The following is a 25022-nucleotide window of genomic DNA, read 5'->3' as shown; positions in this document are numbered from 1 at the left end:
ACTTATTTTGTGCTCTCCTGCTCTGGCTCATGTCAGTGTTGCAGGCTGTTATATTTTTAAGTGGAAGAGAGTGAGGGTCTCCAGAGATTCACACTCTGCCAGTTGATGGCAGAGCGAGGTTGGAAAACACAGCACCCCTTATCAAAGCTCTACTGCAGAGGCTAGCTAGAAAAGCTTTAAGTCCTCAAAATGCCTTCCTCTCTCTTTAAAGAGACAAAGAAATGCAAAAGGTGAAAACTGACTCTCCAGGATTCAGTCCAGTGTTAGTGTATACTTAGCTGCTCTGTAACGGAGGTGGTTTGGAACAGAGAATCAATGAGTAAAGAGCCCATGTCAAAACGTCAGCTGGGATCAGGGTTCACCTGGGGTACTGCAGTTGATGAACAAATCATGTTAGCCTTGTTTCTAACTTTTCCCTCTATCCTTCTTTTTAACTCTCTCCCTACCCATCTCTCTCTTTGTCTCTCTCTCAATTCAATTTAATTCAAAGGGCTTTATTGGCATGGGAAACATATGTTTACATTGCCAAAGCAAGTGAAATATATAATTAACAAAAGTAAAATAAACAATAAAAAATTTACTGTAACACTCACAGAAGTTCTAAAGGAACAGAGACATTTCATTCTCTCTCTCTCTCTCTCTCTCTCTCTCTCTCTCTCTCTCTCTCTCTCTCTCTCTCTCACACTCTCTCTCTCTCTCTCTCTCTCTCTCTCTCTCTCTCTCTCTCTCTCTCTCTCTCTCTCTCTCTCTCTCTGTGTCTCTCTCCCTAGCTGCGGCCCCTAAGTTGCGGCCGATGCGGGGCCAGTCTCTAATGGAGGGGGAGAGACTGTATCTCAAGTGTGAGGCGTCAGGGAACCCCAGCCCCTCCTTCCAGTGGTACAAAGATGGCCGAGAGCTCCAGAGGGGAAAAGACGTCAAAATCAAGACCAATAAGTGAGTCTCAGAGACCGGCCAACCTCCAGTCACACATTCACACACAGCAAAGGCAAGAGGTTTCAAAAAATATTCTATAGACTCTTGTTTCTGTTTTGAACTACCATTCATATTGACTCAAAGGGAATCACTCTCACTCCATGTGTCTCTCTCTCTCGCCTCTCTCCCTCGCTCATTTTCTGAAGAAAAAATTCCAAGGTCCAGATCAACCGAGCGAGGCTGGAAGATTCTGGGAACTACACGTGTGTGGTTGAGAACACGCTGGGCCAAGAAAACAGTACGAGCGGCATCAGCATCCAGAGCCGTGAGTCCACAGACACACCATCCCCACTCTACAGTATGACTTTCACACTCTTTCCACCTTATTCATTAACTACCACAGACACACCATCCCCACTCTACAGTATGACTTTCACACTCTTTCCACCTTATTCATTAACTACCACAGACACACCATCCCCACTCTACAGTATGACTTTCACACTCTTTCCACCTTATTCATTAACTACCACAGACACACCATCCCCACTCTACAGTATGACTTTCACACTCTTTCCACCTTATTCATTAACTACCACAGACACACCATCCCCACTCTACAGTATGACTTTCACACTCTTTCCACCTTATTCATTAACTACCACAGACACACCATCCCCACTCTACAGTATGACTTTCACACTCTTTCCACCTTATTCATTAACTACCACAGACTCTGTTTTCCTTGACAACCACCATACTCTTTCTATCTTCCTTAGTTCCCACCATGTTCATTCTCTCTTTCTTGACATCCACCATGGCAACGTTCTTTCCCTTTTTTCCTTAGTAACTATTTATTAACCCTCTCCGTAGTGACCTCTACACTTTCCTTCTTTTCCTTAGTTACCGCCACGCTCCCCTCTTCCTTGCTGACCATTACTCTGTCTCTCTCTCCTCCATAGTGACCACTACTCTGTCTCTCTCTCCTCCATAGTGACCACTACTCTGTCTCTCTCTCCTCCATAGTGACCACTACTCTGTCTCTCTCTCCTCCATAGTGACCACTACTCTGTCTCTCTCTCCTCCATAGTGACCACTACTCTTACTCTCTCTCCTCCATAGTGACCACTACTCTGTCTCTCTCTCCTCCATAGTGACCACTACTCTGTCTCTCTCTCCTCCATAGTGACCACTACTCTTACTCTCTCTCCTCCATAGTGACCACTACTCTGTCTCTCTCTCCTCCATAGTGACCACTACTCGTACTCTCTCTCCTCCATAGTGACCACTACTCTTTCTCTCTCTCCTCCATAGTGACCACTACTCTGTCTCTCTCTCTCCTCCATAGTGACCACTACTCATACTCTATCTCCTCCGTAGTGACCACTACTCTTTCCCTCTCTCCTCCATAGTGACCACTACTCTTACTCTCTCTCCTCCATAGTGACCACTACTCTTTCTCTCTCTCCTCCATAGTGACCACTACTCATACTCTATCTCCTCCGTAGTGACCACTACTCTTTCCCTCTCTCCTCCATAGTGACCACTACTCTTACTCTCTCTCCTCCATAGTGACCACTACTCTTTCTCTCTCTCTCCATAGTGACCACTACTCGTACTCTCTCTCCTCCATAGTGACCACTACTCTTTCTCTCTCCTCCATAGTGACCACTACTCGTACTCTCTCTCCTCCATAGTGACCACTACTCTTTCTCTCTCTCCTCCATAGTGACCACTACTCTTACCCTCTCTCCTCCATAGTGACCACTACTCTTTCTCTCTCTCTCCATAGTGACCACTACTCTGTCTCTCTCTCCTCCATAGTGACCACTACTCTCTCTCTCTCCTCCATAGTGACCACTACTCTTACTCTCTCTCCTCCATAGTGACCACTACTCTTACTCTCTCTCCTCCATAGTGACCACTACTCTTTCTCTCTCTCCTCCATAGTGACCACTACTCTGTCTCCGGGCTCGAGTCACGCCCGGCGCTGTAACGACACAGAGAAGTCGTACTGTGTCAACGGTGGAGACTGTTATTTCATACACGGTATAAACCAACTGTCATGCAAGTAAGTGAGGGGTCCTGTCCTCCTGCTGTGTCTGTCACCGTGTGGCTTCAGCTGTGTGTTGTTCACCCTGTTAACCCAATCTCCTTCTCCAGACACAGAATGCCAAGTGTCATCAAGCTCATTGTAAATTATCCTCTCAGGGATTAGTCTGGGTGCAACATTAAAATGTTTCCCTGTTGATTGTAAACTCATTCTTCTCTCTTCACCCCTCTGTTTCTCTTCCCCTCTACAGACATGAATCTTTCCTATCTCTGATCTGTCCTCTTCTTGAAATCTAGGTTTCTTCCCCTTCATCTCTTTCTCCTTCTTTCTCTTGCTCTCTTCCCCTCTCTCTTTCTCTCTCTTTGTATTATTCTCTCTCTCTCTAATAAATATCCAGCTCATTTCCAGACAGCTCATTCCCAGACAGCTCATTCCCAGACAGCTCATTCCCAGACAGCTCATTCCCAGACAGCTCATTCGCAGACAGCTCATTCCCAGACAGCTCATTCCCAGACAGCTCATTCGCAGACAGCTCATTCGCAGACAGCTCATTCCCAGACAGCTCATTCCCAGACAGCTCATTCCCAGACAGCTCATTCCCAGACAGCTCATTCCCAGACAGCTCATTCCCAGACAGCTCATTCCCAGACAGCTCATTCACAAAAAATGTTTTTAAACAAGCACTGCACTGAGGTAATGGGGATGGAATGCATTTACTTCTCCCAGGTCAACAAGGCCCCACAGACAGCCTAAAAACTAGTTATACCTTGTTCCATTTCATACTGTGACAGACAGCCTAAAAACTAGATATACCTTGTTCCATTTCATACTGTGACAGACAGCCTAAAAACTAGTTATACCTTGTTCCATTTCGTACTGTGACAGACAGCCTAAAAACTAGATATACCTTGTTCCATTTCGTACTGTGACAGACAGCCTAAAAACTAGTTATACCTTGTTCCATTTCGTACTGTGACAGACAGCCTAAAACTAGTTATACCTTGTACCATTTCGTACTGTGACAGACAGCCTAAAAACTAGTTATACCTTGTTCCATTTCGTACTGTGACAGACAGCCTAAAACTAGTTATACCTTGTACCATTTCGTACTGTGACAGACAGCCTAAAAACTAGTTATACCTTGTTCCATTTCGTACTGTGACAGACAGCCTAAAACTAGTTATACCTTGTACCATTTCGTACTGTGACAGACAGCCTAAAAACTAGTTATACCTTGTTCTGTTACATACTGTGACAGACAGCCTAAAAACTAGTTATACCTTGATCTGTTACATACTGTGACAGACAGCCTAAAAACTAGTTATATCTTGTTCCATTTCATACTGTGACAGACAGCCTAAAAACTAGTTATATCTTGTTCCATTTTGTACTGTGACAGACAGCCTAAAAACTAGTTATACCTTGTTCCATTTCGTACTGTGACAGACAGCCTAAAAACTATTTATACCTTGTTCCATTTCGTACTGTGACAGACAGCCTAAAAACTAGTTATATCTTGTTCCATTTTGTACTGTGACAGACAGCCTAAAAACTAGTTATACCTTGTTCCATTTCGTACTGTGACAGACAGCCTAAAAACTATTTATACCTTGTTCCATTTCGTACTGTGACAGACAGCCTAAAAACTAGTTATATCTTGTTCCATTTCATACTGTGACAGACAGCCTAAAAACTATTTATACCTTGTTCCATTTCGTACTGTGACAGACAGCCTAAAAACTAGTTATATCTTGTTCCATTTCGTACTGTGAAAGACAGCCTAAAAACTAGTTATACCTTGTTCTGTTACATACTGTGACAGACAGCCTAAAAACTAGTTATACCTTGTTCCATTTTGTACTGTGACAGACAGCCTAAAACTAGTTATACCTTGTACCATTTCGTACTGTGACAGACAGCCTAAAACTAGTTATACCTTGTACCATTTCGTACTGTGACAGACAGCCTAAAACTAGTTATACCTTGTACCATTTCATACTGTGACAAACAGCCTAAAAACTAGTTATACCTTGTACCATTTCGTACTGTGACAGACAGCCTAAAACTAGTTATACCTTGTACCATTTCATACTGTGACAGACAGCCTAAAAACTAGTTATACCTTGTTCCATTTCATACTGTGACAGACAGCCTAAAAACTAGTTATATCTTGTTCCATTTCATACTGTGACAGACAGCCTAAAAACTAGTTATACCTTGTTCCATTTCATACTGTGACAGACAGCCTAAAAACTAGTTATATCTTGTTCCATTTCATACTGTGACAGACAGCCTAAAAACTAGTTATACCTTGTTCCATTTCATACTGTGACAGACAGCCTAAAAACTAGTTACATCTTGTTCTGTTACGTACTGTGACAGACAGCCTAAAAACTAGTTATATCTTGTTCTGTTACGTACTGTGACAGACAGCCTAAAACTAGTTATACCTTGTTCTGTTACATACTGTGACAGACAGCCTAAAACTAGTTATATCTTGTTCTGTTACATACTGTGACAGACAGCCTAAAACTAGTTATACCTTGTTCTGTTACATACTGTGACAGACAGCCTAAAACTAGTTATATCTTGTTCTGTTACATACTGTGACAGACAGCCTAAAACTAGTTATACCTTGTTCTGTTACATACTGTGACAGACAGCCTAAAACTAGTTATATCTTGTTCTGTTACATACTGTGACAGACAGCCTAAAACTAGTTATACCTTGTTCTGTTACATACTGTGACAGACAGCCTAAAACTAGTTATATCTTGTTCTGTTACATACTGTGACAGACAGCCTAAAACTAGTTATACCTTGTTCTGTTACATACTGTGACAGACAGCCTAAAACTAGTTATACCTTGTTCTGTTACATACTGTGACAGACAGCCTAAAACTAGTTATATCTTGTTCTGTTACGTACTGTGACAGACAGCCTAAAACTAGTTATATCTTGTTCTGTTACATACTGTGACAGACAGCCTAAAACTAGTTATACCTTGTTCTGTTACATACTGTGACAGACAGCCTAAAACTAGTTATACCTTGTTCTGTTACATACTGTGACAGACAGCCTAAAACTAGTTATATCTTGTTCTGTTACATACTGTGACAGACAGCCTAAAACTAGTTATACCTTGTTCTGTTACATACTGTGACAGACAGCCTAAAACTAGTTATATCTTGTTCTGTTACATACTGTGACAGACAGCCTAAAACTAGTTATACCTTGTTCTGTTACATACTGTGACAGACAGCCTAAAACTAGTTATATCTTGTTCTGTTACATACTGTGACAGACAGCCTAAAACTAGTTATACCTTGTTCTGTTACATACTGTGACAGACAGCCTAAAACTAGTTATATCTTGTTCTGTTACATACTGTGACAGACAGCCTAAAACTAGTTATACCTTGTTCTGTTACATACTGTGACAGACAGCCTAAAACTAGTTATATCTTGTTCTGTTACATACTGTGACAGACAGCCTAAAACTAGTTATACCTTGTTCTGTTACATACTGTGACAGACAGCCTAAAACTAGTTATATCTTGTTCTATTACATACTGTGACAGACAGCCTAAAACTAGTTATATCTTGTTCTGTTACATACTGTGACAGACAGCCTAAAACTAGTTATACCTTGTTCTGTTACATACTGTGACAGACAGCCTAAAACTAGTTATATCTTGTTCTGTTACATACTGTGACAGACAGCCTAAAACTAGTTATACCTTGTTCTGTTACATACTGTGACAGACAGCCTAAAACTAGTTATATCTTGTTCTGTTACATACTGTGACAGACAGCCTAAAACTAGTTATACCTTGTTCTGTTACATACTGTGACAGACAGCCTAAAACTAGTTATACCTTGTTCTGTTACATACTGTGACAGACAGCCTAAAACTAGTTATATCTTGTTCTGTTACATACTGTGACAGACAGCCTAAAACTAGTTATACCTTGTTCTGTTACATACTGTGACAGACAGCCTAAAACTAGTTATATCTTGTTCTGTTACATACTGTGACAGACAGCCTAAAACTAGTTATACCTTGTTCTGTTACATACTGTGACAGACAGCCTAAAACTAGTTATATCTTGTTCTGTTACATACTGTGACAGACAGCCTAAAACTAGTTATATCTTGTTCTGTTACATACTGTGACAGACAGCCTAACAAAAGATCTGCAGGAAAACCTTATGAGGTGTTTGAGTGCTGGCTGGCTGGCTGGCTGGCTGGCTGGCTGGCTGGCTGGCTGGCTGGCTGATACCTACACAGAACACTACTCTGTCAGGCCGTGGGAGTTAGATATGTATCCAGCCATGTCGCCGGGGAATTAAGGGTAGTTCTTCCTGATCGTGAGTTGTGTGTCTGAGTTGTGTGGAGAGGGACAGTGCTAGATGTTGTGACAGAGCTGCATGTAGAGAAACACAGAGTCAGAGCTATGTTGTGTTCTCTCTGAGCCAAGATGCCAGTCTGTTTCGACAGATCAGCGCAGTTCTGAATTAACAAAGCAGACTAGCCTGGCTATGATGTGACACTGGCATTCTATGTTAAAGGTTAGCAGTTCTCAGACAAATCCCCTTCCCTCCAATCCCCCTTCAGCATCAGAGAGACAGAACAAGAGAATGAAATGGAGGAATGACATCATTCAGATGAGTGCTGGTTTATCCCTCTGTGGAGATGAGTGGAGGCTGTTTTTCTTTAGCTTGTTCTCAAGGCTGACAAAAAGAGGGGAAGAGAGAGAGAGAGTGGGGAGATGAGAAAGAGGGAGAGATGGAGATAGTAGGATATTGATAGGTTGCAAGAAGAATAGTGAGAGAAAAAGGGGAGATAGATGGAGAAAGAGAGGGAGATAAAGGGGTTGAGAGGAAGTGAGGAGGGATGGTGAGAGAGAGAGAGAGAGAGAGAGAGAGAGAGAGAGAGAGAGAGAGAGAGAGAGAGAGAGAGAGAGAGAGAGAGAGAGAGAGAGAGAGAGAGAGAGAGAGAGAGAGAGAGAGAGAGAGAGAGAGAGAGAGAGAGAGAGAAGGAGGGAGAGAGAGAGGGGATCTGCTAGTCTGCATGCTGCCTCAAGTGTCTCAGATCCACACTTTGCTTCTCATCTATTTATAACTGCATGGGAAATTGCTGAGTGAGGTTTTTGCTTTAATTGATCCAAAATGCACATTGATGTTGTGTCTTTGGTACTGTATGAAGAAAAAAGATATCCTGTGCAGTTTTATGCATTTTATGAATATGCAGACCCTGTGAGACTAGTTGAACTGAATGCTGTTTTAGAAAAGGGATCAGGGATCAGGATATGTATGTGTTAGGGAGAATTATGCTGCCTGGACTCACACTGTAATTACAGTGTAGTTGCTGTGTAGTTACAGCACGGTAAGTGTGAGAACTTGGACATCCCCTGTGTACTCCAATCCCCCACCTTTCTCTCCTAGATGTCAATGAGGTCCTTCAGCAAAGGGGAGCTTCCTTACAGACTTAGCCTTTGCAGTTTTCCAAGCCCAACCTCTATGAAAGTGCATCTTGGGAAACAAACCCTATCCAGCAGTTATGTCTAGGGGGTGTTTTTGATACATCCGGAAACACGTCGCAAAGCAGACCAGACAGACTAGATTGGGTTTTGGGGTTTGGCAAGTCAATGGGAAGTGAAAAATGTGTCCTTTGTTGTTAATATTCCCGTATTCTAACGGCACAACCTGAACCTGTCATTACTACAACCTCGTGAAAGTTACCAACTGATACTTTTTCATTTTTGTTAAAAACAACTTTATGTCAAAGGAGTTTTATTGGATGGTCTGCACATGCGCAGTTCAGCGTGACACAAACGTTAAACCCAATCAGCTATGCTAGCTAACGTCGTCATGACATCGCCTACAAGTGTGATCGGGGATTTCTATTGGAGAAGCCATTTCTACATATCTTCATACTGTACTGTCTTTGATAGCGCTCTGTGTACCTCTGTCACATACTGTTAGGTTGTGCTCTGTTTCTAACTCCATGTTCTCTGCTCTCTTGTGTCTCTCCCTCCTTCCCTCCCTCTCTCCCTCCCTCCTTTGGTCCCTCCCTCCTCTAATATGTACTCCCTCTTCCGTCTCTCTACCTACTATTTTCTCCTCCCTCCCTCCCTCCCTCCGTCCTCTCCTTCTGTGGCTTGTTTCCCCCATCAGGTGTCCAAATGACTATACAGGTGATCGCTGTCAAAAATCCGTCATGGCAGGTTTTTACAGTATGTTCATTTCCTCCTGCCTGCCTGCCTGCCTGCCTGTCTGTCTGTCTGTCTGTCTGTCTGTCTGTCTGTCTGTCTGTCTGTCTGTCTGTCTGTCTGTCTGTCTGTCTGTCTGTCTGTCTGTCTGTCTGTCTGTCTGTCTGTCTGTCTGTCTGTCTGTCTGTCTGTCTGTCTGTCTGTCTGTCTGTCTGTCTGTCTGTCTGTCTGTCTGTCTGTCTGTCTGTCTGTCTGTCTGTCTGTCTGTCTGTGTACGTGCATGCCTCTATGTCCATCCCTTTCCTGTTGCCATTCCTCTCACCTTCCTCTGCTGCACTATATGTCCTACCTGGCATTGGTCTTTACACAGAGTGAGTTAACCAGTAGACCCCTTAATAATGGATAATAGTGGTGCATGCAGAGACACACACCAGAGAGTCAACACATAGGTCACCATGCATGCCCTCCTGATCATATGCTGCAGTAGAGATTGGATAATGATACAGTGAATGTAATTTACAGGGTGCACCTGATATGCAGCTTGGATGGCTTGATGCAATGCTTGATGCGAAGACCCTTAGTTATCTGTGATGTTCTGACTGGAAGTAGTACTGCTGCAGATGGGCAACTGATAACCCATTGTCATAATATTTCCTGAGAGCTCATCCTAAATCAGTTCTGATATTCAAATCATTCAAATGTCTGGTTTGTTTGTCCCATCAACGTCCTGTTTACCTGTGTGACCAGTTCTTTGGAAGTACAGTACAGTGAGTATAGTAGCTGGGAGTAAAGCACTTTGAACTAGTTTGTCATCATTCTTCCCTAATGGGAGTACAATATGAATATATACATAATACCTACTATTTGCAGTACATATATATTGTATTTCGGTAATCCTGCAATGAGCAGTCTTTTCTATGCAACATGGATTCAGGGGTAGATGTAACGTAAATCCGGGACACTTCAATTAGTCTGATATGTAAGTCGCTCTGGATAAGAGCGTCTGCTAAATGACTTAAATGTAATGTAAATGTATATGTTACGTTTCGTATAATATGTATCCCTTTGTGGATGTCCATAATCAATTTCGTATGATATGTTACGAATGACAATTTATACAATATGTAGACGAATTTGCAAAACATGAAATATGTTACGAATTCCAATTTGTTGTGGCTAACGTTAGCTAGTTGGCTAATGATAACGTTAGCTAGTTGGCTAATGATAACGTTAGCTAGTTGGCTAATGATAACGTTAGCTAGTTGGCTAATGATAACGTTAGCTAGTTGGCTAATGATAACGTTAGCTAGTTGGCTAATGATAACGTTAGCTAGTTGGCTAATGATAACGTTAGCTAGTTGGCTAATGATAACGTTAGCTAGTTGGCTAATGATAACGTTAGCTAGTTGGCTAATGATAACGTTAGCTAGTTGGCTAATGTTAGCTAGTCTAGTGGTTAGGGTTATGGTTAAGGTTAGGAGTTAGGTTAAAGGGTTAAGGTTAGGGAAGGGTTAGCTAACATGCTAAAAAGTATTAAGTACAGTCATGGCCAAAAGTTTTGAGAATGACACAAATATTAATTTTCACAAAGTTTGCTGCTTCAGTCTCTTTAAATATTTTTGTCAGAAGTTACTATGGAATACTGAAGTATAATTACAAGCATTTCATAAGTGTCAAAGGTTTTATTGACAATTACATTAAGTTGATGCAAAGAGTCAATATTTGCAGTGTTGACCCTTCTTTTTCAAGCCCTGCAATCCGCCCTGGCATGCTGTCAATTAACTTCTGGGCCACATCCTGACTGATGGCAGCACATTCTTGCATAATCAATGCTTGGAGTTTGTCAGAATTAATGGGTTTTTGTTTGTTCACCCGTCTCTCGTGGACTGACCACAAGTTCTCAATGCGATTCAGGTCTGGGGAGTTTCCTGGCCATGGACCCAAAATATCGATGTTTTGTTCCCCGAGCCACTTAGTTATAACTTATGGCAAGGTGCTCTATCATGCTGGAAAATGCATTGTTTCGTCACTAAACTGTTCCTGGATGGTTGGGAGAAGTTGCTCTCGGAGGATGTGTTGGTACCATTCTTTATTCATGGCTGTGTTCTTAGGCAAAATTGTGAGTGAGCCCACTCCCTTGGCTGAGAAGCAACCCCACACATGAATGGTCTCAGGATGCTTTACTGTTGGCATGGCACAGGACTGATGGTAGCGCTCACCTTGTCTTCTCAAGGAGAAGCTTTTTTCCGGATGCCCCAAACAATCGGAAAGGGGATTCATCAGAGAAAATGACTTTACCCCAGTTCTCAGCAGTCCAATCTCTGTACCTTTTGCAGAATATCAGTCTGTCCCTGATGTTTTTCCTGGAGAGAAATGGCTTCTTTGCTGACCTTCTTCACACCAGCCCATCTTCCAAAAGTCTTTGCCTCACTGTGCGTGTAGATGCACTCACAACTGCCTGCTGCCATTCCTGAGCAAGCTCTGTACTGGTGGTGCTCCTATCCTGCAGCTGAATCAACTTTAGGAGATGGTCTTGGCGCTTGCTGGACTCTCTTGGGCTCCCTGAAGCCTTCTTCACAACAATTGAACCGCTCTCCTTGAAGTTCTTGATGATCTGATAAATGGTTGATGTAGGTGCAATCTTACTGGCAGCAATATCCTTGCCTGTGAAGCCCTTTTTGTGCAAAGCAATGATGAAGGCACGTGTTTCCTTTGTAGGTAACCATGGATGACAGAGGAAGAACAATGATTCCAAGCACCACCCTCCTTTTGAAGCTTCCAGTCTGTTATTCGAACTCAATCAGCATGACAGAGTGATCTCCAGCCTTGTCCTCGTCAACACTCACACCTGTGTTAACGAGAGAATCACTGACATGATGTCAGCTGGTCCTTTTGTGGCAGGGCTGAAATGCAGTGGAAATGTTTTTTGGGGAGTCAGTTCATTTGCATGACAAAAAAGGACTTTGCAATGAATTGCAATTCATCTGATCACTCTACATAACTTTCTGGAGTATAAGCAAATGCCCATCATACAAACTGAGGCAGCAGACTTGGTGAAAATGTATATTTGTGTCATTCTCAAAACTTTTGGCCACGACCGTAGTTGCAAAGTTGCTAATTAACTAAAATGCATAAGTTGTCCGTGATGACATTTGAACACGCAACCTTTGAGTTGCTAGACATTCGTGTTATACGCCTATCCATACACCCTGACCAACTACCCTGCTTATAGTTTTTGAGTTAAGTTATCCTCTGTCTATGTCATCATAACAAACGTATCATATCATACTACTTTGAGTGTCACGGATTTACATTTACTATGTTACGTCTAGTCTATGAGACCAGGTTGTTCTATCAGGGGTGGCATCATTACAAGTAAATTAAAGGCACACCTTTTCCTACTGGTGCTCACGCTGTGAAATAGAAAACACTGTCATATTTTATCATTTCAGGGGAAAAATAATCATAATCATTTCAGGGGAAAAAAGACCAGAGAGAAGCTATAGGGTGACAAAAAAATACAATTTTTAGTAAATACTAGAAACAATGAGAGACACAATTAGAACATGTCATTCATCTGTCGACCTACAAAGCTGCTCCCATTTCTGTGCCAACCAGCCTCATCTCCAAAACGTTGGAAAGTAACAAATTGCTTTTTTATCTTGTTTTATTTGTTCATTTTTTTGTCCCAATTTTTTTTTTTTTACCCCAGAAATGAGGTCTAGTAAATATGGCAGTAAGTGAAGTGGCTGTCTTTGTCTCTGCATGTCTCCTGCCTGCTTCCCTCTCTCTTTTATTAGTTATGCTTCTTTCTTTCCTTTTCTTTCATTTCTGGGGTCACAGAGCTGCGGCTGTCTGCGTTGTCTGTCTGTTACTGGACCTGGCACCTGCCAGTAACGATTATTACTGTACGTCACGGAAAAATTCCATACTAACCTCATGGTTTAGTATCTACTATCTATATATCTATGTTCCAATGTAGACAATCACTCTCTGAAACTTGTTCTCTTTCCTTTTCATTGTGTCCAACTTTCTGCGTTGGCAGAGCATCTTGGAATTGAATTTATGGGTATGGAACAATTATTCATTTGAATGTATATTGTTCATTTTAAGAGTTGCCAAGATCCTCTCACAGTCACACATTACTACTACCATCTCTCTAGAACCAGTAGCTCTTCTCTAATCTGTCGATCTGTCACTTGCCCACTAACCTACCTGGTCTAAAGACACTTGTCCCTCTGCATGCATGCTAGCCCTCTCTCTCAATTATAGAAAACCTTGAAACTAAGCTTTGTTGTACACGCCATTATGTTACTGTATAGAGAGGGAGACAGCAAAGCCACAGACATGTTGATGATGGAGAGGAAGACACTGTGGAAGCAGAAGGTATGAGGCTACATTATGTTACTGTATAGAGAGGGAGACAGCAAAGCCACAGACATGTTGATGATGGAGAGGAAGACACTGTGGAAGCAGAAGGTATGAGGCTACATTATGTTACTGTATAGAGAGGGAGACAGCAAAGCCACAGACATGTTGATGATGGAGAGGAAGACACTGTGGAAGCAGAAGGTATGAGGCTACATTATGAGTAAAGCTTTTGAGTCACAGAGAGACAAACTGGCGAGAAATGTCTTGATGGTTAATAGACAGCCTCCCATAAGACTATCTTCCATAGAGACAGCCACTAGTAGGTGGTAGGTCCAGCATTCCCCAGTTGATTGACATTGAATCAGAGGCTCCTGCAAGTGATAGTGACCTAGCTCCTTCAGTAGCAGCCAACCACCAATCTCATTCCCTATCAGTCCCCTCTTCTGTGACACACATACAATGCCAGGCTAAGGCTCTCTAGACAGCACCCCAGTCCCCCTACCTTTAGCACTAAAAGCCCCACCACCACCCCATTTTAGACACCCCCTCCCCACACCTTCCCAGCCCCTCTTCCTCCACCGTCTGGCCATCTCCTCTTTCCATCTTCCTTTTTCTTTCTTTCTTTCTTTCTTTCTTTCTTTCTTTCTTTCTTTCTTTCTTTCTTTCTTTCTTTCTTTCTTTCTTTCTTTCTTTCTTTCTTTCTTTCTTTCTTTCTTTCTTTGCGTTCCCCTTCTCCCATGTTCTGTTTTTTTTCTCTGTCATTGTGACTTATCTGCTGACAATGTTCCGCCACAATGAGACTTATGCTCATTGGTCAGTTAAACACCATCAGAATACCTGACAGGGTGGTATTCATAAAGCTTCACCATGACAACAGAGATTCTAGACACTTTTGATCTGACACAAACGATCAGAAAACCACATTAAACCTTGCAAAATAATGGTAACTCTCATGCAAAAGCTGCATTATATTTCCCTTGTTAACATATGAAGACTGTGAGTAATCTGTGAGTTCTATATCCGTGCGTTCTCTGGTCAATTTAAAGGTGTTTATTTAGTTGCCGGTGAGTTTTATAAATATCCCCAAACCATTGTGGTGTTTTTGCTCGAAAATGCTTTTTTTCTTACGATTAACATCTGATTCCATCATACAGGCATGTGTCCTTAGACCTCTTTGACATACATTCCATAGACATTATGATACATTAGTGCACGTAGGGAAAGCAGAGGGGGAATCCAGACCAACCACACATTGCAACATGGAGGTCTATGTATAATGAGGCCTAGTTTCTTGGAACTTGACATACAGTAAGCTCACAGATGATAGTATTACCAGTCAAAAAAAGTCTACTAGAGGTTAACTGTTGGACATTGTAAATTGAACTGTTACATGCTTGAACATGTGTGAAACAGGACAAATATAAGCACCTCCTAACTGAAACAGCCTATGTTGTGGCTAAGCCACTGTTAACCCATAGGGTTAATAACATCACGGTTTTGGTTTGTCTAAGGTTAGCACTATTAAGGTGAAGCAGGAACACGATTGATTATTTTTAGGGAGGTTAGATGTCATAGGTCAGTGATGTCAGAGTATGGAGGGAAAGGGAGGAGCTGAGTTAGCTTTTGTTTAACTATTCCTGTAACGTAGCGCTCACATGTATGTGTATTTGTATATGTGTGTGTGTGTGTGTGTGTGTGTGTGTGTGTGTGTGTGTGTGTGTGTGTGTGTGTGTGTGTGTGTGTGTGTGTGTGTGTGTGTGTGTGTGTGTGTGTGTGTGTGTGTGTGTGTGTGTGTGTGTGTGTGTGTGCGTGCGTGCGTGTGTGTGCGTGTGTGTGTGTGGTTTGTTCACAGAGGCAGAGGAGCTGTACCAGCGACGGGTGTTGACCATCACAGGCATCTGTGTGGCACTGTTGGTAGTGGGCATGGTCTGTGTGGCGGCATACTGCAAAACCAAGTACGTACTGGTACTGTTCAGAGCCCACCCTGAATGGTATCATTATGACATCATTTAAACCTGTTCTTCACGGAGCCCAGGAGGCATTCACTGACTGGGTCTGCACAATGACCACAGCTATAATGTCCGAAATTAAGCTTTTAAACTTCTCAGATAAGCTTTACTAACTAATTATATATAAAAAAAACTATTAATGTTTGAAGCTGAGTATTTTGATGACAGACAGACCATAATTTATAAAATGACTGTAACACTGTAGTTTTCCTTACCTACTATCTTTCCTTATCTACTATCTTTCTCAATGTATTCTAGAACAATAACTCATTACACGTTCTCTTGCGTATGTCCTACAGGAAGCAGAGGAAGAAGATGCATGGCCACCTGAACCAGAACATTAACCAAAACCAGTGTGTGGAGCAGCCCAACCGCATGCTGGCTAACGGTCCCAACCACCCTGGGCCAGGCCCTGAGGAGATCCCCATGGTCGACGTGAGTCACTACGGCCCCGTATCCACTCAGGTTGTACAACTGATGTACAACACATTTGACACAACAGTTGTGGTAGAACTGATATTTCTGTTATACTACAGAGAGTTTGTCTGCACACGCTTTTCTACACAACCATTGTTTCTCGAAAATCGCTGTGTAAACATTTTTGTGCAGACAAACCTTCCGTTGGATCACAATTGTTTTGTCAAATACATTGTACACCAGTTGTACAAACTGAGTGTGTACAGGGCCTACAACCTACCTCAGGCTCAGAAACAGATGTGTTTTGTTTGTAACGGGTGTTATAACACGTCCTTATTCCCATATCGCCCATGCAGCTCCCACAATGCATATCTCTCTCTTCCTTTCACAGTACATCTCAAAGAACGCTCCTACCACAGAGTGTAGTATTATACAGCATGGACCAGAAGAATCCGTAAACTTCTCAGGAAGCCGAATGTCCACCAGATCCCACCACTCATCGACAGTCTCCCACAACTCCAGGTGCTGTAGTAACACACATAAACATAGACACACATTCACACATGTAGAGACACACACACGCACGCACGCACATACACACACACACATTTCTGCTGATCAGAAATTTCACAAAGCCCTCTCCTTCTTACTGCCCTCTCCCTATAGACATGAGGAGCGGACGTGGAGTATAGAGAGGACAGACAGTATGAACTCAGACTTCCAGTCAGGGGCGCTCTCCTCGTCAGTGGGCACCAGTAAATGCAGCAGTCCGACATGTATGGAGGCACGGGCACAGAGGGCCGCCTACTGGGGCTGTTCTGAGGGAGCCAGCCTGCAGTATGGAGACTCCTACGACTCTCTGAGAGATTCACCTCACAGCGACAGGTGAGACAACTAGATTGAATCTTCGCCAAAGATTTGTAGATGTAAAAACCACCATATTAGTTGTTGTCTATGGTCTCAGTTTTGGGCCTCTGAACCAGATCTAATACAATTTTTTGTTTGTTTGTGTCTCTGTTTCACCCCTTCCTCCCCACAGGTATGTGTCAGCGTTGACCACGCCAGCCCGTCTGTCACCCGTTGAGTTCCACTACCCCCCGCTGTCCCCCCAGGTGCCCACCTTCCACATCACCTCTCCCAACACGTGCCACGCCCTCGCCCTGCCGCCTGCCGCCGCAGCCTACCACCGGGAGGATGACCAGCCCCTGCTGAGATTCCCCCAGGTGATCATGACCCTGCCGCTACACCCACTCATGACTACGTGACTGCACAAATGGCAGAAAGCAGACCATATTACAATTGGGATTCATGAGTCATATTTTCCACTTCCTTTATCGGGTTGTGGTAAACTAGAAGAGGTAGTGTATAATGTTGTTAGTTGTAGATTAAAGTGGGTAGTGTACAATGTTGTTAGTTGTAGATTAAAGTGGGTAGTGTACAATGTTGTTAGTTGTAGATTAAAGTGGGTAGTGTACAATGTTGTTAGTTGTAGATTAAAGTGGGTAGTGTACAATGTTGTTAGTTGTAGATTAAAGTGGTAGTGTACAATGTTGTTAGTTGTAGATTAAAGTGGGTAGTGTACAATGTTGTTAGTTGTAGATTAAAGTGGGTAGTGTACAATGTTGTTAGTTGTAGATTAAAGTGGGTAGTGTACAATGTTGTTAGTTGTAGATTAAAGTGGGTAGTGTACAATGTTGTTAGTTGTAGATTAAAGTGGGTAGTGTACAATGTTGTTAGTTGTAGATTAAAGTGGGTAGTGTTACAATTAAAGTGGGTTACAATGTTTAGTTGTAGATTAAAGTGGGTAGTGTACAATGTTGTTAGTTGTAGATTAAAGTGGGTAGTGTACAATGTTGTTAGTTGTAGATTAAAGTGGGTAGTGTACAATGTTGTTAGTTGTAGATTAAAGTGGGTAGTGTACAATGTTGTTAGTTGTAGATTAAAGTGGGTAGTGTACAATGTTGTTAGTTGTAGATTAAAGTGGGTAGTGTACAATGTTGTTAGTTGTAGATTAAAGTGGGTAGTGTACAATGTTGTTAGTTGTAGATTAAAGTGGGTAGTGTACAATGTTGTTAGTTGTAGATTAAAGTGGGTAGTGTACAATGTTGTTAGTTGTAGATTAAAGTGGGTAGTGTACAATGTTGTTAGTTGTAGATTAACGTGGGTAGTGTACGATGTTAGTTGTAGATTAAAGTGGGTAGTGTACAATGTTGTTAGTTGTAGATTAAAGTGGGTAGTATACAATGTTGTTAGTTGTAGATCAGAGTGGGTAGTTTATAATGTTAGTTGTAGATTAGAGTGGGTACTGTATAATGTTAGTTATATATTAGATTGAGTAGTTTATAACGTTAGTTGTAGATTAAAGTGGGTAGTGTATAATGTTAGTTGTAGATTAAAGTGGGTAGTGTATAATGTTCGTTGTAGATTAGAGTGGGTAGTGTACGATGTTATTTGTAGAATAAAGTGGGTAGTGTATGATGTTAGTTGTAGATTAAAGTGGGTAGTGTATAATGTTAGTTATAGATTAGATTGGGTAGTGTATAATGTTCGTTGTAGATTTGAGTGGGTAGTGTATAATGTTAGTTATATATTAGATTGGGTAGTTTATAATGTTAGTTGTAGATTAAAGTGGGTAGTGTATAATGTTAGTTGTAGATTAAAGTGGGTAGTGTATAATGTTAGTTGTAGATTAAAGTGGGTAGTGTAGTGTACGATGTTATTTGTAGAATGTTATTTGTAGATTAAAGTGGGTAGTGTATAATGTTAGTTGTAGATTAAAGTGGGTAGATTAGTGGGTAGTGTATAATGTTCGATGTTATTTGTAGAATAAAGTGGGTAGTGTATGATGTTAGTTGTAGATTAAAGTGGGTAGTGTATAACGTTAGTTGTAGATTAAAGTGGGTAGTGTATAATGTTTGTTGTAGATTTGAGTGGGTAGTGTATAATGTTAGTTGTAGATTAAAGTGGGTAGTGTACAATGTTAGTTGTAGATTAAAGTGGGTAGTGTATAATGTTAGTTGTAGATTAAAGTGGGTAGTGTATGATGTTAGTTGTAGATTAAAGTGGGTAGTGTATGATGTTAGTTGTAGATTAAAGTGGGTAGTGTATGATGTTAGTTGTAGAATAAAGTGGGTAGTGTATGATGTTAGTTGTAGATTAAAGTGGGTAGTGTATAATGTTAGTTGTAGATTAAAGTGGGTAGTGTATAATGTTAGTTGTAGATTAAAGTGGGTAGTGTATGATGTTAGTTGTAGATTAAAGTGGGTAGTGTATGTTGTTAGTTGTAGATTAAAGTGGGTAGTGTATAATGTTAGTTGTAGATTAAAGTGGGTAGTGTATAATGTTAGTTGTAGATTAGAGTGGGTAGTGTATAATGTTAGTTGTAGATTAAAGTGGGTAGTGTATGATGTTAGTTGTAGATTAAAGTGGGTAGTGTATAATGTTAGTTGTAGATTAGAGTGGGTAGTGTATAATGTTAGTTGTAGATTAAAGTGGGTAGTGTATGATGTTAGTTGTAGATTAAAGTGGGTAGTGTATAATGTTAGTTGTAGATTAAAGTGGGTAGTGTATGATGTTAGTTGTAGATCAGATTAGAGTGGGTAGTGTATAATGTTAGTTGTAGATTAAAGTGGGTAGTGTATGATGTTAGTTGTAGATAAAGTGGGTAGTGTATGATGGGTAGTTAAAGTATAATGTTAGTTGTAGATTAAAGTGGTAGATTTGAGTGGGTAGTGTATGATGTTAGTTGTAGATCAGAGTGGGTAGTGTATAATGTTAGTTGTAGATTAAAGTGGGTAGTGTATGATGTTAGTTGTAGATCAGAGTGGGTAGTGTATAATGTTAGTTGTAGATTAAAGTGGGTAGTGTATGATGTTAGTTGTAGATCAGAGTGGGTAGTGTATAATGTTAGTTGTAGATTAAAGTGGGTAGTGTATGATGTTAGTTGTAGATTAAAGTGGGTAGTGTATAATGTTAGTTGTAGATTAAAGTGGGTAGTGTATGATGTTAGTTGTAGATCAGAGTGGGTAGTGTATAATGTTAGTTGTAGATTAAAGTGGGTAGTGTATAATGTTAGTTGTAGATTAAAGTGGGTAGTGTATGATGTTAGTTGTAGATTAAAGTGGGTAGTGTATAACGTTAGTTGTAGATTAAAGTGGGTAGTGTATAATGTTCGTTGTAGATTAGAGTGGGTAGTGTATAATGTTCGTTGTAGATTAGAGTGGGTAGTGTACGATGTTATTTGTAGAATAAAGTGGGTAGTGTATGATGATAGTTGTAGATTAAAGTGGGTAGTGTATAATGTTCGTTGTAGATTAGAGTGGGTAGTGTATAATGTTCGTTGTAGATTAGAGTGGGTAGTGTACGATGTTATTTGTAGAATAAAGTGGGTAGTGTATGATGATAGTTGTAGATTAAAGTGGGTAGTATACAATGTTGTTAGTTGTAGATCAGAGTGGGTAGTGTATAATGTTAGTTGTAGATCAGAGTGGGTAGTGTATAATGTTAGTTGTAGATCAGAGTGGGTAGTGTATAATGTTAGTTGTAGATCAGAGTGGGTAGTGTATAATGTTAGTTGTAGATCAGAGTGGGTAGTGTATGATGTTAGTTGTAGATCAGAGTGGGTAGTGTATAATGTTAGTTGTAGATCAGAGTGGGTAGTGTATAATGTTAGTTGTAGATTTGAGTGGGTAGTGTACGATGTTATTTGTAGAATAAAGTGGGTAGTGTATAATGTTAGTTGTAGATTAAAGTGGGTAGTGTATAATGTTCGTTGTAGATTAGAGTGGCTCGTGTATAATGTTAGTTGTAGGATAAAGTGGGTAGTGTACAATGTTACTCGTAGAATAAAGTGGGTAGTTTATAATGTTAGTGTAGATCAGAGTGGGTAGTTTATAACGTTAGTTGTAGATTAAAGTGGGTAGTGTATAATGTTAGTTGTCGATCAGAGTGGGTAGTTTATAATGTTAGTTGTAGATCAGAGTGGGTAGTTTATAATGTTAGTGTAGATCAGAATGGGTAGTTTATAATGTTAGTTGTCGATCAGAGTGGGTAGTTTATAATGTTAGTTGTAGATCAGAGTGGGTAGTTTATAATGTTAGTTGTAGATTGAAGTGTCTAGTGTATAATGTTAGTTATATATTAGATTGGGTAGGTTATAACGTTAGTTGTAGATTAAAGTGGGTAGTGTATGATGTTAGTTGTAGTGTACAATGTTGTTAGTTGTAGATTAAAGTGGGTAGTGTACAATGTTGTTAGTTGTAGATTAAAGTGGGTAGTGTACGATGTTAGTTGTAGATTAAAGTGGGTAGTGTACAATGTTAGTTTTAGATTAAAGTGGTTAGTGTACAATGTTGTTAGTTGTAGATTAAAGTGGGTAGTGTATAATGTTAGTTTTAGATTAAAGTGGTTAGTGTACAATGTTAGTTGTAGATTAAAGTGGGTAGTGTACAATGTTAGTTTTAGATTAAAGTGGTTAGTGTACAATGTTGTTAGTTGTAGATTAAAGTGGGTAGTGTATAATGTTGTTAGTTGTAGATTAAAGTGGGTAGTGTACGATGTTAGTTGTAGATTAAAGTGGTTAGTGTACAATGTTAGTTTTAGATTAAAGTGGTTAGTGTACAATGTTAGTTTTAGATTAAAGTGGTTAGTGTACAATGTTAGTTTTAGATTAAAGTGGTTAGTGTACAATGTTAGTTGTAGATTAAAGTGGGTAGTGTACAATGTTAGTTTTAGATTAAAGTGGTTAGTGTACAATGTTGTTAGTTGTAGATTAAAGTGGGTAGTGTATAATGTTGTTAGTTGTAGATTAAAGTGGGTAGTGTATAATGTTAGTTGTAGATTAAAGTGGGTAGTGTATAATGTTAGTTGTAGATTAAAGTGGGTAGTGTATGATGTTAGTTGTAGATTAAAGTGGGTAGTGTATGATGTTAGTTGTAGATTAAAGTGGGTAGTGTATGATGTTAGTTGTAGATTAAAGTGGGTAGTGTACGATGTTAGTTGTAGATTAAAGTGGGTAGTGTATAATGTTAGTTGTAGATTAAAGTGGGTTGTGTATGTTGTTAGTTGTAGATTAAAGTGGGTAGTGTATAATGTTAGTTGTAGATTAAAGTGGGTAGTGTACGATGTTAGTTGTAGATTAAAGTGGGTAGTGTTACGATGTTAGTTGTAGATTAAAGTGGGTAGTGTATGATGTTAGTTGTAGATTAAAGTGGCAACCGTCTCATCTCTTTCTGTCCCTGCAGGATGGACTGTTGTACCGACAGCCCCGCCGCCCACGCCAACCCTACCTAACGGAAAGCACGGGCAGCCTTCCGTCCAGCCCCTACCGTCTCCCTGACGACGAGGCCTACGAGACCACGCAGGAGTACGCCTCCTCCCGCGAACCAATCAGGAGCCGCCGGCGCCCGCGTCGAAACCGCCTCAACGGACACTTCTCCCAGCGTGCAATGGGCCTACGGGACTACAGCTCTCAGAGCTTCAGCCAATCAGAAGAGGAGGAGGAGGAAGAGGAAGGGCACGGGGAGAGCACGCCCTTCCTCAGTATGCAGAACATGAACATGGAGCCGTGCGAACGTGGGTGCCGATCATCTACTGCCCCTGGCACCACCACTGACATACGGACTCACCGGGCACAGGGGCGACCAAGCACTCGCAGCAACGGACACAGTAAATTCCCCCAGTCGCGCTCCTTGACACATGGCAACACACCCCTTTAAGACCTGTCCACCTTGACCACTGACCTCTAACCCCTGACCCCAAAACCTTTGACCCACCTAAAGACAACAGTGGAGTAGAGACATATTTTTATTTTGTATAACAGACAGATATTCTAAACAAATGAAATATTTATTTTCATTTTAGCAAAAATTGTCTACTAGCTAACAGCAAATACTTTTTTTATAGGGGAAAAATATTTATATGTAAAGTTTTTGATTTACAGCATTATGAGAGAGAGAAAAAATTATTCCGTGCCAATTCTTTCACGAGTTAGTCAATAGAATAATATTGTGGTGCCTTTTGCTGTGTGCTGAAGCCAGAGGTCCAGTTGAGTTTTTGTAGCCTTTCTAATACAGACTCCTCATTTTATAGACCTCTTTATTTTGACTTGCTCTGATTTAGGATCTCCCTGTTTGAACTGTGATATGATTCTGGCATCATGCAATATGAGTCACCCCTGTGTAACGGTTTATGTTTACATGAGAATGATCCACATACAGTTGTTTTTTTCACGGGGGACATTTATCACAAACGCAACTGGATGTGGTGTCCTGTCCTGGTACAGGAAGTGATGCGCTAGTTTTTGACGAGTCGCTCCAACTAACTTACATCGGTCATTCATGTCATCATCCGCCGCCTGTCATAGAGGAATGCAGGTGATCCAAGGTAACTTCACAGGTGTTCAGGGTTTTTAAATGGGCGGAGTGTGTGTGTGTGTGTGTGTGTGTGTGTGTGTGTGTGTGTGTGTGTGTGTGTGTGTGTGTGTGTGTGTGTGTGTGTGTGTGTGTGTGTGTGTGTGTGTGTGTGTGTGTGTGTGTGTGTGTGTGTGTGTGTGTGTGTGTGTGTGTGTGTGTGTGCGCGCGCGCGCAGACATATGCGTGCTCCATGATGAGTTGTAGTCTGATCGCAGGCACAGCAGGGAAGCCCTGAGTGTGTCCATTCAGCTATGAGGGTGTGTTCACTGTTAAACTGACATACTTAACCGGCCAATCCTCATGCTGCCAGAAGCTCCATTGCACTGTAAAACCTCCATCCATGAGCATTCATTGGCCAGGGAGCTGCCAATCCAACCAATCCTGTCAATCCAGCCTGATTCTGGCCTACATGGACTACCCACCCCCGTTCCTATGCCAGCAGCTTAACTAAAGCCGCACTGTGTCTCAGGACTTTCACAACCCATAAAGAAAAAAACCCAATTTCCCAAGAACCACCATGGTCCATAGGCCAGATCCATTATGTCCCTTGTCCTTGTCTGTTTTCATGTGTGATGTTGTAGGGAGTTTTGGAAACTCTAGAAACTTGAAAAAAAAAGTGGAGTTTTAAAAATGAAAGATGCTGATATGTAGTTGATGTTGAGTGTCTTAGATGATTGTTCTATGACAGTGTAATGACACGGGTTTATTCTGTGATGTTGTTGACGACGGCATTGGCTAGTAGTGATGATGGCACTGGATTGCTGAGTGCTGTGGCAAGTCACAAAGGTTCATTCTTGCGAAGTCTCTCCTACGTTGACTGACGGACTGCAGTGTGTTTGAGTCTGTTCGGTTTGTCTTTTTTTCATCATAGCCAACAGACTGTTTCATCGATTATTGCATCCTATTGCAGTCCTATACCTTTATTATATACCTTGCTTGGCCACATTGACTGAATGATCTGATATGTGTCTGTCTCTGTCCCCCCCCCCCCCCCAATCTTGACGATGACATCATAGAGTATAACATAACCTATTATCATGGGACATGTTACACCTACACAGGACAACAGCTTGCCCACTACTCTATGGGTTACAGGCATTCCTCAGAAAGGGTTCACCTCAGAAATATTATGAGATTTAATGGGCTGAGAGTCCCGAGAGTGTCCTGCTCCTCTACCTAATGGAAAATGGAGTTGGTTTTAAATGACAACATAAATGTGCCCCTTTACCAGTCGAGTCTCACAGGAGATGCCTGCATCACACAAAAAAAAGACACATAATTACCTTTAAAAAAAAGACTACCAACTCCTTAGATGAATTCAGAGGATCATTGTGGAATATCACTTATCACAGAGAAATTCATGTTTTTTTTCATGGCCCAAAGTTCTGGCTAGTTTGTCTTAGTAACACTGTATTCAATCTGAGATTTGCAATGTGGGATACTGCCAGTGAGGGTAGTGTGCTTCTAGTGGTAGTTGAAATGTAAAATCCCCCCTTACCTCCTTCCCTTGCAACCAATCTTTCCTACCTTCCATATTTACTCACTCACTCACTCAATCTCTCTCTCTCTCACACACGCACGCACGCACGCACGCACACACACACACACACACACACACACACACACACACACACAC

General features: G+C 41.2%; 1 protein-coding gene across 1 annotated transcript; it reads left to right on the top strand.

Moving 5' to 3' along the window:
• Positions 1-315: 315 nt before the first annotated feature.
• LOC124010635 (pro-neuregulin-2, membrane-bound isoform-like) lies at positions 316-23448 on the top strand. The gene is made up of 12 exons (XM_046323306.1): positions 316-367; positions 771-933; positions 1119-1237; positions 2863-2983; positions 9143-9201; positions 13223-13246; positions 15401-15503; positions 15857-15992; positions 16366-16496; positions 16641-16859; positions 17014-17197; positions 22217-23448. The coding sequence occupies exons 1-12, from the start codon at positions 316-318 to the stop codon at positions 22688-22690; spliced, it is 1785 nt and encodes a 594-aa protein (XP_046179262.1). The 3' UTR covers positions 22691-23448.
• Positions 23449-25022: the final 1574 nt, after the last annotated feature.

Source organism: Oncorhynchus gorbuscha, linkage group LG23 (assembly GCF_021184085.1).
Source record: "Oncorhynchus gorbuscha isolate QuinsamMale2020 ecotype Even-year linkage group LG23, OgorEven_v1.0, whole genome shotgun sequence".
NCBI lineage: Eukaryota > Metazoa > Chordata > Actinopteri > Salmoniformes > Salmonidae > Oncorhynchus > Oncorhynchus gorbuscha.
Note: the sequence above shows the minus strand (reverse complement) of the source record. Positions and strands in the feature narration are given on the sequence as shown.